Source organism: Heliconius melpomene, chromosome 13 (genome assembly GCF_056956725.1).
Source record: "Heliconius melpomene rosina isolate 202511_hmr_F chromosome 13, ASM5695672v1, whole genome shotgun sequence".
NCBI lineage: Eukaryota > Metazoa > Arthropoda > Insecta > Lepidoptera > Nymphalidae > Heliconius > Heliconius melpomene.
In genome coordinates, this window is record NC_140401.1 from 13,016,179 (window position 1) to 13,028,969 (window position 12,791).

General features: G+C 31.8%; 1 protein-coding gene across 1 annotated transcript; it reads right to left on the bottom strand.

Annotated features, from left to right (window-relative positions):
* Positions 1–6,137: 6,137 nt before the first annotated feature.
* LOC146533019 (fibroin light chain-like) lies at positions 6,138–12,791 on the bottom strand. Its single transcript, XM_085196470.1, has 7 exons — positions 12,656–12,791; positions 9,855–9,943; positions 9,096–9,291; positions 8,436–8,567; positions 7,456–7,553; positions 7,080–7,224; positions 6,138–6,413 (listed from the first exon to the last, which is right to left on the bottom strand). The coding sequence occupies exons 1-7, from the start codon at positions 12,701–12,703 to the stop codon at positions 6,318–6,320; spliced, it is 804 nt and encodes a 267-aa protein (XP_085052596.1). The 5' UTR covers positions 12,704–12,791; the 3' UTR covers positions 6,138–6,317.

Sequence of the window (12,791 nt, forward strand, 5' to 3'; positions counted from 1 at the left end):
TTTAGCTACAAACGCTAAGCATCTCACAAGCGTGTCATTTTGCGCAAATTTAAAATTGGTATTCTTAGAAAACAAAAATATCTCTGAAATCAGTGAAAAATAGAGAACGAAGAGATTTAACGTACAAAAAAATTTCACCCAACTTTAAGAAAATTTTATTAATAGCACATAAAAAAAGCAGCTCGGCCCATTTCCCCAGTAACATAATAAAATGAATGTTTAATTTCGGACAAACTGCATATACGTGATTGCGGACTACGAACATATGCAAGTATGTACTCGTGCATATGCAATATGCATTGTACATTGTGTTCTAAATAAAAGTACAATAGAATGGAAATTTATACTAAGAAATGTGCGCCCTGATATTTTTAGAGAGCCGCGGTCAAATTATATAAATGTGGGTCCATTTAAATGTCTAAATAATTCGTCAGACAGTGGGGAACGGAGTGTTTGAACTAGGTTCCCTCTGCCTACCCTGCATATGCATGTGTTGGATAAGCGTAAACTTACTTATTTTATTTGTAAAGTAGGATTTCTAAAATAAAAATTAATTAATTAACGTGCTTTGACATGTCATGACATGTTGGTGTGGATTCATTTTCCAGGAGAGCCTTGACTTTGGCTTAATTGATCTTTATCCTTTATAATTTTAATAATTTTGTTTTTATTTTTCTGGCTTAATGTTATATTAGTAATAATTTTGTGGTAGGATATGTACGGAACCATATAAATTTTAAAAGTGTCCCTCTCGACGTGTTTTATTACGTTTGTTTGTCTGTCGAGGCGGGCTGGATTCTTCAGAGCGTGTGAACCATCTATTGTTTTCAGTTTAAAAATATAAAAATGCAGTTTTTTGTTCTGGTACATTTATTTTTACTGTGCGAAAGTTTGTAAAATATATAGGTTGAAATAGTTTTAAACGATTAAACGAATCGTGGCCTTTTATATGTTGTATTGTTGATTTCAATTTGTATTAGAGACATGCTGTTTTGAAATCAAATATTACTTTTATCCAGTGATATTTTTAGAAAATATTTATAAAAACTTACATAACGCGGGATTTAATAAAATCCGTACCACTTGGAAAATAACTATAGAACAATACTCAAAAAATGTTAAATTTATTTAGAGTGAAGAAAAGACCTATTACATCATCATCCTGTAGTACCGATATCCTAGTAATAACAAATAAATTAAATAAAAACATAATGAAAACTTAAATAGATCAAAACTTAAGAGAACTTTTCTCTGTTACAGGATAACAGAGAAAAGTTATATTATAATAATTATTTATTATTGTAATTATTTCACAAAGAATAACACACGCTACTCTTACTTCTTACTTCTACTTCTTACTTCTCTCTTCCAAGGAAGCCAGAAAAATATAAACATATACACCTACTATAAATTACCACAATCTGACATAACGGTATAAAGTTTAATTATTCCGTCAATAGAATTCCTCCGGCTTTATATTATGAAGCTCTCTAAAATTCACGCTTCTTGAACTTCTATCTAAAATGCTTAGAAGATTAAAATTAAACCAAGCGAATAATTTCCACCACACATTTAAATCGATTGTTAGTTGGGAAGATTAGTTTTATACTAACTTTCATTTTAAACAATTGAAAAGGATAAGTTTTTAATTGGCGATCATTTTAATCTATTTTCTTATTCTTCTATAAGAGTATTGTAATATACATGTAACTGCCAGAGTCTAACTAAAAAGAAACATTATAAAACCGCAAAAATACAAAAGCTAAATATTCTCTTATATGGTTAAAGAAAATACATTAGCTAAATTTCCTCATGGATATTTCAAATTAAAATTTAAAAAAACAGAAATATTACATACATACATTACTGACTGACGTTGCTAGTATTCGCTGTTCCAAAGACGTCAGACGTAGACATGTAGCTGTGGCTCGGGTACCTAGTCGGCAAAATTATTATATTTAAATTATATTTACATAGATACACTTGTATATGTACGTATGACATATTAAAAAACAAATATTTTTAAGTTAAAAAATATTATTTATTTATTAAATTTACATACAAATTGCTATATATATTTTAAACTATAACCATCTCATTCTAAAACTAATGAAGCTCCAACGACGTACTCGGTCTAATTACATGTATTTCAAATAATAATAATTCAAGAAAGGCTTACTTTTATAACTCGTTCAGTTTTTGTTTCAGTCTTCATCAATCCTCTAAATTAAAATATGGAACATTTGGTCTCGCTGAAAAATGATAATGTAACCTTTTGTACAATTTGCATAATTCTAAAACAAATTTCATTTTTAAATAAAAAGTACGCCAGAAATTATATGAATAATTCAAATTTACTGCCAACGGCTTTAAGCGCATATAATTAATAAATATTCTTTCTGTCTGTATTTACTGAAAGGGTAACTTATAAAGTTGTAAGTTAAATAAGATGAATCATCAATTCATTATTATGTTAAGAAAGTTAATGATATGTATATTGTATAGTGCAGAATTCGGCAGAAAGTGGGGAACGGAGTATCTTAACACTAGGTTCCCTCTGCCTACCCTGGTGTGTGCGGGAAGCTGATTTATTTATTGTATAGTGATTATGCTAATTTTCTAGGCCTTTTAACATTTAAATAGCAACTCAGACAGTAAAATATTATACATATAGTACTTTTTAGAGAGAAAAAGATACATAGTTAACTCAATTTTGAATTAAAATATAATAAAACATACGATTTTAAACTATAAACTAACCTTTTCATACATAACAAAGATTTATAACATCAAAATTTCCACGAGATCTAAATTTTAAAATAAAAAATTTCATAAATGTTGCCAAGTCTATTGAATAATGAAGTGAAGACTGCATAATTTTCATACCTGATTTATTAGTAAAGCAACCCTCATCGCCCGCGTCCGAGCTCAGAGACTCACCGCCCAGGGCCCAGGTTGCCCGGCTAATGGGAATTTTAAGTAATTTGCGTCCAGTTTTTCTAGAAAAAATCCACTCAGAATTTTATATCGACTACTCAAACATTGCACGTCTGTAGTTAAGTGCAAGAATGTTGTTTCACTTTATTTTTCACGGGAAATTTTTAAAAGTTCGTCACGGCCTTTTGCGTGCTCCCTTTGATTTAAATTTCCTCGTATAGTCGTAGAGAGTGCCATTTGTATGATGTTTCAGACTTTTTACAGTTTGTTTTGAAAGCGTTCGCGTTCGCTAACATATTTCAGCAACTTAATAATGAAAGCTCGTTATGTTGTATTATACATACTGTGTGTTAATAATACGTTGAAAAGTAAAAAAATTCTATTGAAAATATTTCTTTTGTTTCGTTTTTATGTGTAAAGTCCTTTTTAACTTCAGTTAAATGTGTGAGTCTAAAATAATTAAAATTACTAACAATATTTTCATTGATTTATTTTCTCATCTTTATATTTTATTTTACAACTATACAAAAAGCGGTGAAACAGCGCCCCACGCGATGGTTATGGGACCGATTCCCACTCGGGGGAATTGCTTTAAATTTTACATAATTAGACCAAGCGCGGTGCTAAGTTCCGCCAATCAACACACAATATTTCCAAAAACATGGGGAAAAAGTTTTTTTCTTAAATAAGATTTTTTTAAATATATTATAATTAACTACTTGGTTTATAAATGATAGCAGAAACTAATAATGGCTGTGCTTTTCAAAAGTAACAGAATGCAACGAGATTAACCGTACAGAAGCTAGTTGGCACAAGAAGTTCATAGTTGGGGGCGATTTATTGCTCGCACTCGACCGTTGAAATACTCCTTGGGTTCAACTGGAACACATATATCTTAGACGAAGGGAAATGTATTGTTTTGTGAGATTCTATCTTTTTCTATCTTTAATTAATTAAAACTATCGTAGCAGAGTCAAATTGCCTTTAACTGTTAAACCTATTGGTAACTAGTTCGATAACCACTCATGAAAGTGATGCATGTAGTAAAGGTAGGCACAGGGAAAAAAAAATGTTTTAGTCATTGTGTGTTGAATGGTGGAGCTTAACGCTGCTCTTTATCTTATTATTTCTTACTAGAGCAAGGAAATGAAATTTTTTATTATTAATTCAGGGAGTGATTATATTTAAATGATTTAATTTTCTCCGTTTTAGCAAGACAATATACGACGTCTAGTCCTGCCAAACAATAATGAGTAGAGAAAGGAGTTCAGACAGTTCTCTCCGTCTAACGCTGTTATGCGTCAAATATGTGAAACTGAAAAAAATACCCCCCTTTATGTCATCAATGATAATTATTACCCATTAAATATACATATAATCATACTAAAATATGAGTTAAACCACTCGAGCAATACCGGCCTCGTTGTATGCTAATTAGATGGAAAAAATGAAGAAAAGTGGAACGTTTCTAAATAGCATTGCACAATAAAATTGCACAGTTTTCCTCTGCCCTTGTACATACATATACGGCAATTTTCTACCGTTTTGTTAATTGCAAAAGGAAAAAATAATAGAAGTAGGCTTTAAACAATGCCGCAATGCGATCCCATGTCGCCTAAATTTGCATGTGTTGAACGTTTGCGTATATTTTTGGGTGCATTTCGTTTAATTTGTCAGGTTTTTGTTTTCCTTTTTTCTGCGTTTTTAGTGTTGGTTTAAAATAAATTTAACGCCTATAAGCATTGTATTATAAGGTTAGCTTTGTTCTCGCTACTTTAACCGTGGTTTACAGTTTTTTTTTTTATATTTTCTTCCAGTTAAATTATATTGTCCAAAACTAAATAAATACTTAAATTTTAGATTACACGTATTTATATATATTGGTATATCTTTTATAGCTGCTTAGTTTTCACTTTCACGCCGCATCCTGCAGAAGAGTAGACAGAGGGAGCCTAGTGTTAAGAGAGCCGCGTTTTGCCTTGACAGCAGAGCGAAGAAATGAATAAATTATTATTAAATATTTCCTTTCCTCTAGTAGGAATCGAGTCCACAACCTGTCCCGTTTACAGTCGCACACTTGTGCTCAGGAGTGGTGGAACTCCAGCGAGGCGTTGAGTTGCACCACTCAACACGCAATGCCTTCAGAAATCGAGAGAAAGCAGGGAGCGGAGTGTCTTAACACCAGGCTCCCTCTGCCTACTTACTGCGACAAAGGAAGCTGAAAAAAAATAATTAAAATAAGGTTTGCATATTAACTTGAATTTATTATAAAAAAATCTTTTAAAATGATGGTTAAAGTCTATAAGTTTCAAGATAAGATAAGTTTCAAAATATGATCTATGTACTATATATTATATTTGGTAGTATTTACAACTAAAACGTCTCAAATTATTTAATTTTAACTACTTTAGTTAAGGTGAGATGGCAACTTGGGAAAATGAATGAGCGTTATAATACGAGCTTAGGGAATTCTTCAAGGGTCATTATAGTTGGAAACATTTGTTGTATTAAAAATTTTTAGACGAAAATTAATTTTATTTTCCTTGTAAATATAGAAAATAAAAAATATATAGGCATATATGAGGTCGTGTCGTGGGAGCACAAGGCACGGGTTGGGGGGGATTATGTGGGTTCCATCGTAAACAAAAAACATTCAACTACGCTACGAAGAAGTTTTTTTTGGTTTCAAGCTCATATCAGAGCGGGCAGAAGTAACCTGGCAACCCCGTATTCACCATTAAAACACTCCGTTCCCCACTTTCCGCCGTACACTTGAGATAACGCCTGTTGATTGGCAGAACTCAACGACTTTACCGAAGCGAGGAAATGAAAATATTCAATAAAACTATTTAGCCGCGTATATTCAGTATTATACATTTTTAGAAACCCGACGTTTCGAACACTTGCAAATCCAGTCAAATAGTTTCATTTAAAATGTGTACTAATAGTGAAAATCAAAGAACTTATTATGAAAATATCCCCGAGTGAGAACGGAATCCACAACTGAATCTCAAATATGAGAAAAAATATATGTATATTATATACTGTAATTCCCAAATTTGCCTTACTAAACACAAAAAATTGGGCAACTTTGAGCAAATATTCTTATTCATATCAAAATGAATAAATAAAACATATTCAAGGATACTGGATACATCTTTATTAAATACAGAAACCGTGATACCAAAATAAAAGCCAAGTCGTGTTGTTACTTAAAATCTTATATTTACATAAATATATGACCATTCTATTTGGGGATTTGAATTTTTGTGTGATATATTGAATATATAATAATATATAAGTGAGAAGTATTATGTTTTTGTATGTTGTTATGTAGAATATGTTTGTATATGATATTTTAAATTTGTTTTTATGTTTCTTCAGTATTGGACTTTGGATAGGGATTGGAATAGAGCGTTCTTGGCGACTGCTCCAGCTTGAGATGGGTTCGCTCCGCTGACGACCACTCTCAGGAACTGTGGGGAAAAGAAAAAAAATTAAAAAACTTATTTTGATCAGACAGCTTAGTGGTTTGGAATCATGATTCTTAACGTATACCATGTGTTTCTTTCAAATACAGGTTTAAAATGGCATTGGTATAGAAAAATATGGTATTTTATAGGTTTAAATAAAACACCCCGTTTCCGTTCTGAATCGTGGTGCAGTCTGATTATAAAAACAACACTTGTGGGTTTGAATCCTACTACCTACTATTTTCAATAAAAGGAGTAAGGCTGATTTTTACTTTTTCTCTTTTTAACCCACTCCACCTTATTTAATCAAGTGAAAGTTAACGTCAAAAGCATTTCAAATACAACGTCAGTATAAAGTAAAGTAAGCAAAGATTTCATACTTGATCGAAGTTTAAATAACATTCTTAGGAGATTAAAACGCATTGAGGCGTGTAAGTTTACGTAAACTGCGCTCGACTGTTATACAGGATGGTTAAATTTAGTTTCATTATAAACAAACTTTATTATAATGTTAGAGGCTATTTATAACTGTATCTATGTTGTTTTTACCTTTTTGAAACTGTTATTAAAACACGTTGTTGTTAAATTCATTAAGTTTGAGCCCATAGCCTCACAAAACAATAAAAGCCTCAATTCCAAATAAAATAAGTTTTTGTAAACTCAAGTTACCTGTACGAGAGGCGCGAGCGCGCCCTGTGCGAGCTGCTGCGCAGGTGCGCCGGCCGCCGCAGTAAGCGCGGCTGCGAGGTTGTTGCTGCGGATGTTGAACGCGTTGTACAGACGCTTGGCGGCGCAGTACTCTTCGTTTAGGAGACTAGAACACATCGAGGAGAAGAATAAGAGAAAGAAGAAAAGCAGAAGGGAGTGGATATTTAAATGTAATTTCAGAAAGAAAATAACTTTGGAAGAAGCGGGTATCAAATATATCCGTAATAACGAAATCCGTTATATTAATATTTAAAAAAAAACAAATAATATACTAACCCAAAATTGTAACTTTTTCATTTTTGTGTTATTTTAAATATTTTCTTTTTAATGCACTCACCCAATTTGGTATGCGTTAGCGTTGGCAAGGATGACATCCCAGGCTTCTTCGAAGCCGTAGCTTCTGCCACCACCGAGACAGTTGCCTCTTGGACCAGACTGTAGAAAATTATATATTAATTAAATTCACTTAAAACTAATTAAGTTTGTCTAGATGTGGATATTTTTTAATATTTTTATAATTATGTATTTTTTTATCAGCTTTAAGCAAACTGAAAAATCATATAAAAAGTATTATATAGGAATTTCAACCCAACACTCTAAAAGATATTCATATAACTGCTATACAATTCATTTATATTTACAAGCTCCAACTAGCAATGTTATAATAAATTCCTATCGACGTAAAGACCCCTATTCTCACATCCAAAACAAAAAGTCATGATAATTTCGGTTACAATAGTTCCTTTCTATCAATTACACGTGCGTTGTTCCATCAATATCAATAACAGACCAATTTCAGTTGAAGTTAGACAATGAGACAATAGGCGTGATTAATGGGGAGTGTGATGGACGAGAATGCAAGTCATGTTAGTATCAGAATATGGTGGAATATATGAGGGTAGATTGTAAAGAATCGTTTTGGTGATAAGCACTAATAAGTGTGATTAAACTTTTTGGAAAATGTATCGTATAAAAAATTGGACGTTATTTTTTTAATACGATTTTTTAAAAACTAATCTTTCATAAGTGTGGAGCTAAAACATTTAAAAGTGTTAATAATAAAAGATAAAAGATAAATCATGAAAAATTTTATATAAAGCGAGTTTTTTTGTTTCAAAGCTAATAAAATATTGAATTAATTTAATCAATTTCAATTAGGAATGTGATTGAGATTGAAATATTTTAACCAATGTAAAAAAATATTTAAATCTATAAAAAACACAATATGCCATTTTTATTTACTTAAAAAAATTTTTATACTAGTATCAAAAACTACTTATATACGTTAATTTACACAAAAAAAAGAATAATACATACACTGTAACGAACGCTGTTAGGATTGACCACCAGTTGTGAGATAATGTCGATGTAGCTAGCGATGCGTTTGGCGAAGCCTGCGAGAGCTGAACGAAGTTGTCCACTGTTGCCGGAGGCTGAGGCGTTGATGAGCTAAGGAAATTGTGTTAACTTTTTGTAAAAAGTGGGATTTGAACCCGTTCTACATTAGTAGTAAGGTAGAAAAGTTTTAATATATTAGTGTTTTCTTTAAATGTATTGAAAATATTTCTTTTAACCAGTAAGACTAAACTTATGTCGATCCAATTTAAATTTTTACCCATTTAGATTCTTTGAATGAAATGTTTTTCCTAATAAGACAAAGGAAACATTCATATTATAATTATCAATTATTAAAGTGGACGTCGCCTCCCTTAATCGTATTCGATTCATCAGGATTACACTGGCCCTTATAACGAAAAGAAATAAGAAAATCAAAAGATTTACAGATAATACAAATCGATTAAGACACACATATAAAACAATACATTATAAGGATATTTATACTGTTTTTTTAATTCCCCGTACAAAAACTTACTGGCAGAGAGAACCTAGTGTCAATTCACTATATGTTAAAACCTAATAATCAATTATTACCAAAATTTTTAGAAAAATCAAACCCGTAATATTCGTAATACTTACAGCAGCTGCTTCACACGCGTCACCGGGCACTCCGTTGGCGAGCTCACCGACGGAAACGATTGTTTGCAATATAGCCGAAGATTGGGAGGCGGGGTCGCCGGAGTTAGCCATGTCGTTGATAGATTGGAGAGCCATTTGTGCGTACAATGGTACGTCACCACCGTCTATGTACGCTTGGGCGCCATCTGTTACGTAGCTACGGAGAGAAAGGAAGAAACGGTTCTAGATTATTAAGATTTACGGTTCTAGATTATATATGTAAGTAGAAAAATCTACATTATAAAGATTAAGATCCTCGTGGCGCAGCGGCATAAGACATGCGACGGTTGTTGGTTCGATCCCCACTCGAGGAAATGAAATATTTATTCAAATTTACATTTCCATATCTGCTCTCTGGTGTCGAGGCAAAGCGTGGCGTTAAGTTATGCCACGCAATGCCTCCAGAATTTGGCGGAAAGTGGAAAGTGTCTTAACGTTAGGTTCCCTCTGCCTACCCTGAAGTGTGCGGGATACAGCGTGAAGCTGATTTGATTTTATCCTTGATAAGTATACAATGATGAAACTTATATCTATACCACATTTAAAGTAAGTTATGATCGTCATGGAAGGTCTCAAAGAGGCAGAATTCAATTTCCGCAACGTTATATATATATATTTTTACTTTTTCTAAATAAGTAGACAAGTTTTATTTGCAAGTGTGGAATAACACTTTAGATATGTTAAAAAGTTATAACAATGAATAACAGTTTTAAAGCATACCTGTTGATGAGTTGTCCATTGTCTTTAACTGGTTCGACGGAGTTGATGCTGTAGAAGTTGACGCCTACCGACGGTGCGGCGAAAGCGCTCTGTATGGTGTAAAATAAATGTTAGAAAATGATTAACCAAATAAATATAATATAATGCATGCTTCACGTTTTTTTCAATATATAAGCGGAGAGAACCTAGTGTCAAGTTCCTGATTAGCTTAACAGGGTATTTCTACAGGAATGAGCTACGAGGGGTGAGACCCTCCCTGCCCGGTAACGCTGTAAAGTTCCAGGTCAACAGCGGTTTTGTCCATTGATGATGGGAAATTTCATTTCTGTCCCATGATTCTTCAACTTCATTCTTCAATTTCATTCCCATGATGGGAAAACGTATGCCACAAAACGAATCAGGTGCGTGGTATAACCAACTATATATATCTAAACACTTAAGCTTAAGTAAATCACAAAGTGTTACACGATAGACGAGTATGGAAGTAGTCACCAGAAAGCCAAGAAGCCTTTTAACATTTTGTTTTATATTCAATCGACTTTACTATTACCATTTTGTTTACTCGTCTTATAGAACAATAACGTAGATCCCCACGATGTGCGCTTCTTTTAGAGCTTGATTATTTAAGTTGTATATGTACAAATGTATGGATTTGAGAATGCAAGTCTTGTGAGTTAAAAGTCTTTGAAAACAATAACACGCCAAACGCTCGCTAAGCGTCTCTTCAAAAGCTTTTATGTTAACTGAGAAGGAATAAGTTGAAAGGAAAAATAAATTGTTGTCTTTCTTTTAAAAGGAAAATTGTACATAAATATAATATTTATGATATTGTATTATTATTGTTGTATAATTTTAATTTATTGAAATGATTGTTATATTAGAAAAAAAACCATAAAAACATTGAATTTGAATGGCCGAAAGTTATAAAACATTTCAAAAAGGAGATTATTAAATTGCATACATTTATGTTAAGATTATTTGCTAACCTGCTATGAAAAACATGTACAGCTGACTCTGCTTGTTTTATTCAATAAATAATTCTTTAAAGGTCACTAAAATTAATTATCAGTTTACAAGAAAACAATAAATGACCTCAAATTCACGACTTTGCTTTTACTTTTTTTTGCATTTTGCAAGAGAGAGATTGCATTAATTCAAAAACTTTTCAAATGCACAACACTCTGCAATAACATTTTATCAATTATTTTATGCAAAAAATGAAATATAAAATAACGAAAATCGATATCAAAATATCTCATTAATCTGGCAACGTAGCGCGGTTAAATCAAAATTCGCACAAACAAGATGGCGGCTAACCACAGATAACCAATCGGAACAACTAACAAGGGCTCTTGACAGACGAATTCCCGCGTGAATGGTATCTGTTTGGAAACATTTCGTGCTTCGGATTTGGATTTTGTACGGCAAATTTAAGGTAATCTTGTTATTGTGTTGTCAATGTTAAAGAAAGTTACTTGTTATAATGTTTTATGTTCTTCTACCTTTGTTCTGTATGTGCTTTCACTACAAAGAAACAATAGTCATCTAAAAAAGATAAATAATATAATGGATAGAAAAAATATAGCTTACGTTTTGTCAATATTGGATGAATTCATATTCCTATTAATTTAACTATAAAATATGAGAAAGATTTAGCAGAATTCTATTTATAACGGATACAGAAAAATCAATTTATTTAAAGTTTAGCATATTAAACAAATAAATCGTTGTAAGCCTTTCATTCACAATTCCAATAACACTTATTTGAAGTAGTAAAATCTGATTTTAAAATTCAATCTATATGCGAATTCAATGTATTTTTATTTTAATCTAGATTATAAATATTTGAGCTTTAAAAATCGGGGACAATATTATGTATGTAGTGCTGGTTGTCATAGTAGGGATTTACCATTTTTTCCCATTTCTAAGGATAATCTATAGAATAATAACAATAATATTGATAAACATTATAAACCTAACAATTTCAACGGTTTATTGGTACCTAAAGTTTTGCGGTGCGGATTAAATATAAGTAATAAGTATAAAATTATACTTCAGTATTACAACAAAGTTTTAAAACACTCTAAATACACTTCCATCTAAAAGTAGCTAGTATATATAATTTTACCCTTAAAACAAGACCTAAAAACGTAACATATCGACATTTAAAACAGTTATCGAACAAATCCCCACATTATTAATGTCACCCTATCCCCTGAAGCGGCCGTCAGTTCCAATGCGCGTTTCAATATCCACGTAGATTCGTACCGAGTTGTCATCCCGAACATATTCTCATGTAAATCAGATCGTAAATGCGTATCGAGTGCTATCGTTGTAGATAAGCACATAAATCTCACTAATGGAATCCTAAGAGATGATTATAGCACAGATTTGGGAATTGAGGCTGTATAGTGTATATATGTATATTTTTGCTTATTTTGCATCTGTGGTTTTGAATTTCTTTTTAATGAACACTTACAAATTCTATGTAAGCTTTAGTTTAAAGGAGCAGAAGTGCAAAAATTACATGTTATATAGCTTAACAATTATTTTTTATTATCACTCAGACATATTTGTTTTTGTTTTGCGAATTGAGCTAAAAGATAATCTATTTTTTTTGTTTGTTAAAATTTCGTTATTTCATTCTTCACTTTTTGCTCATTTAAGAGACATTGCAATAGCTAATGCTAATTACCGTTACGTATGTAGTCAAATTTCAAATTTTAAAACAATTATACCACATTGACCACGAAATAACAAAAAGGAAAAAAATACGTATAAAAAAAATTAAAAAATCTCACCTGTGCAACGAGAAATACCAATGCGATAGGCAACATTGTGCTGGTCATATAAACGACCAAACGGTATATACTATACACATAATATCATTAAAAATGTCTGTATTTATACCTATAGAGGGACAATGTAGAAAAAATT

Excerpts from the sequence above, each read along its gene's own strand:
- LOC146533019 (XM_085196470.1), bottom strand. The coding sequence starts at position 12,703 with ATGACCAGCACAATGTTGCCTATCGCATTGGTATTTCTCGTTGCACAG. Across the intron at positions 8,568-9,095 it reads ACGCGTGTGAAGCAGCTGCT|CTCATCAACGCCTCAGCCTC; the intron begins GTAAGTATTACG and ends CAATTTCCTTAG. Across the intron at positions 7,225-7,455 it reads GCTAACGCATACCAAATTGG|TCTCCTAAACGAAGAGTACT; the intron begins GTGAGTGCATTA and ends GATGTGTTCTAG.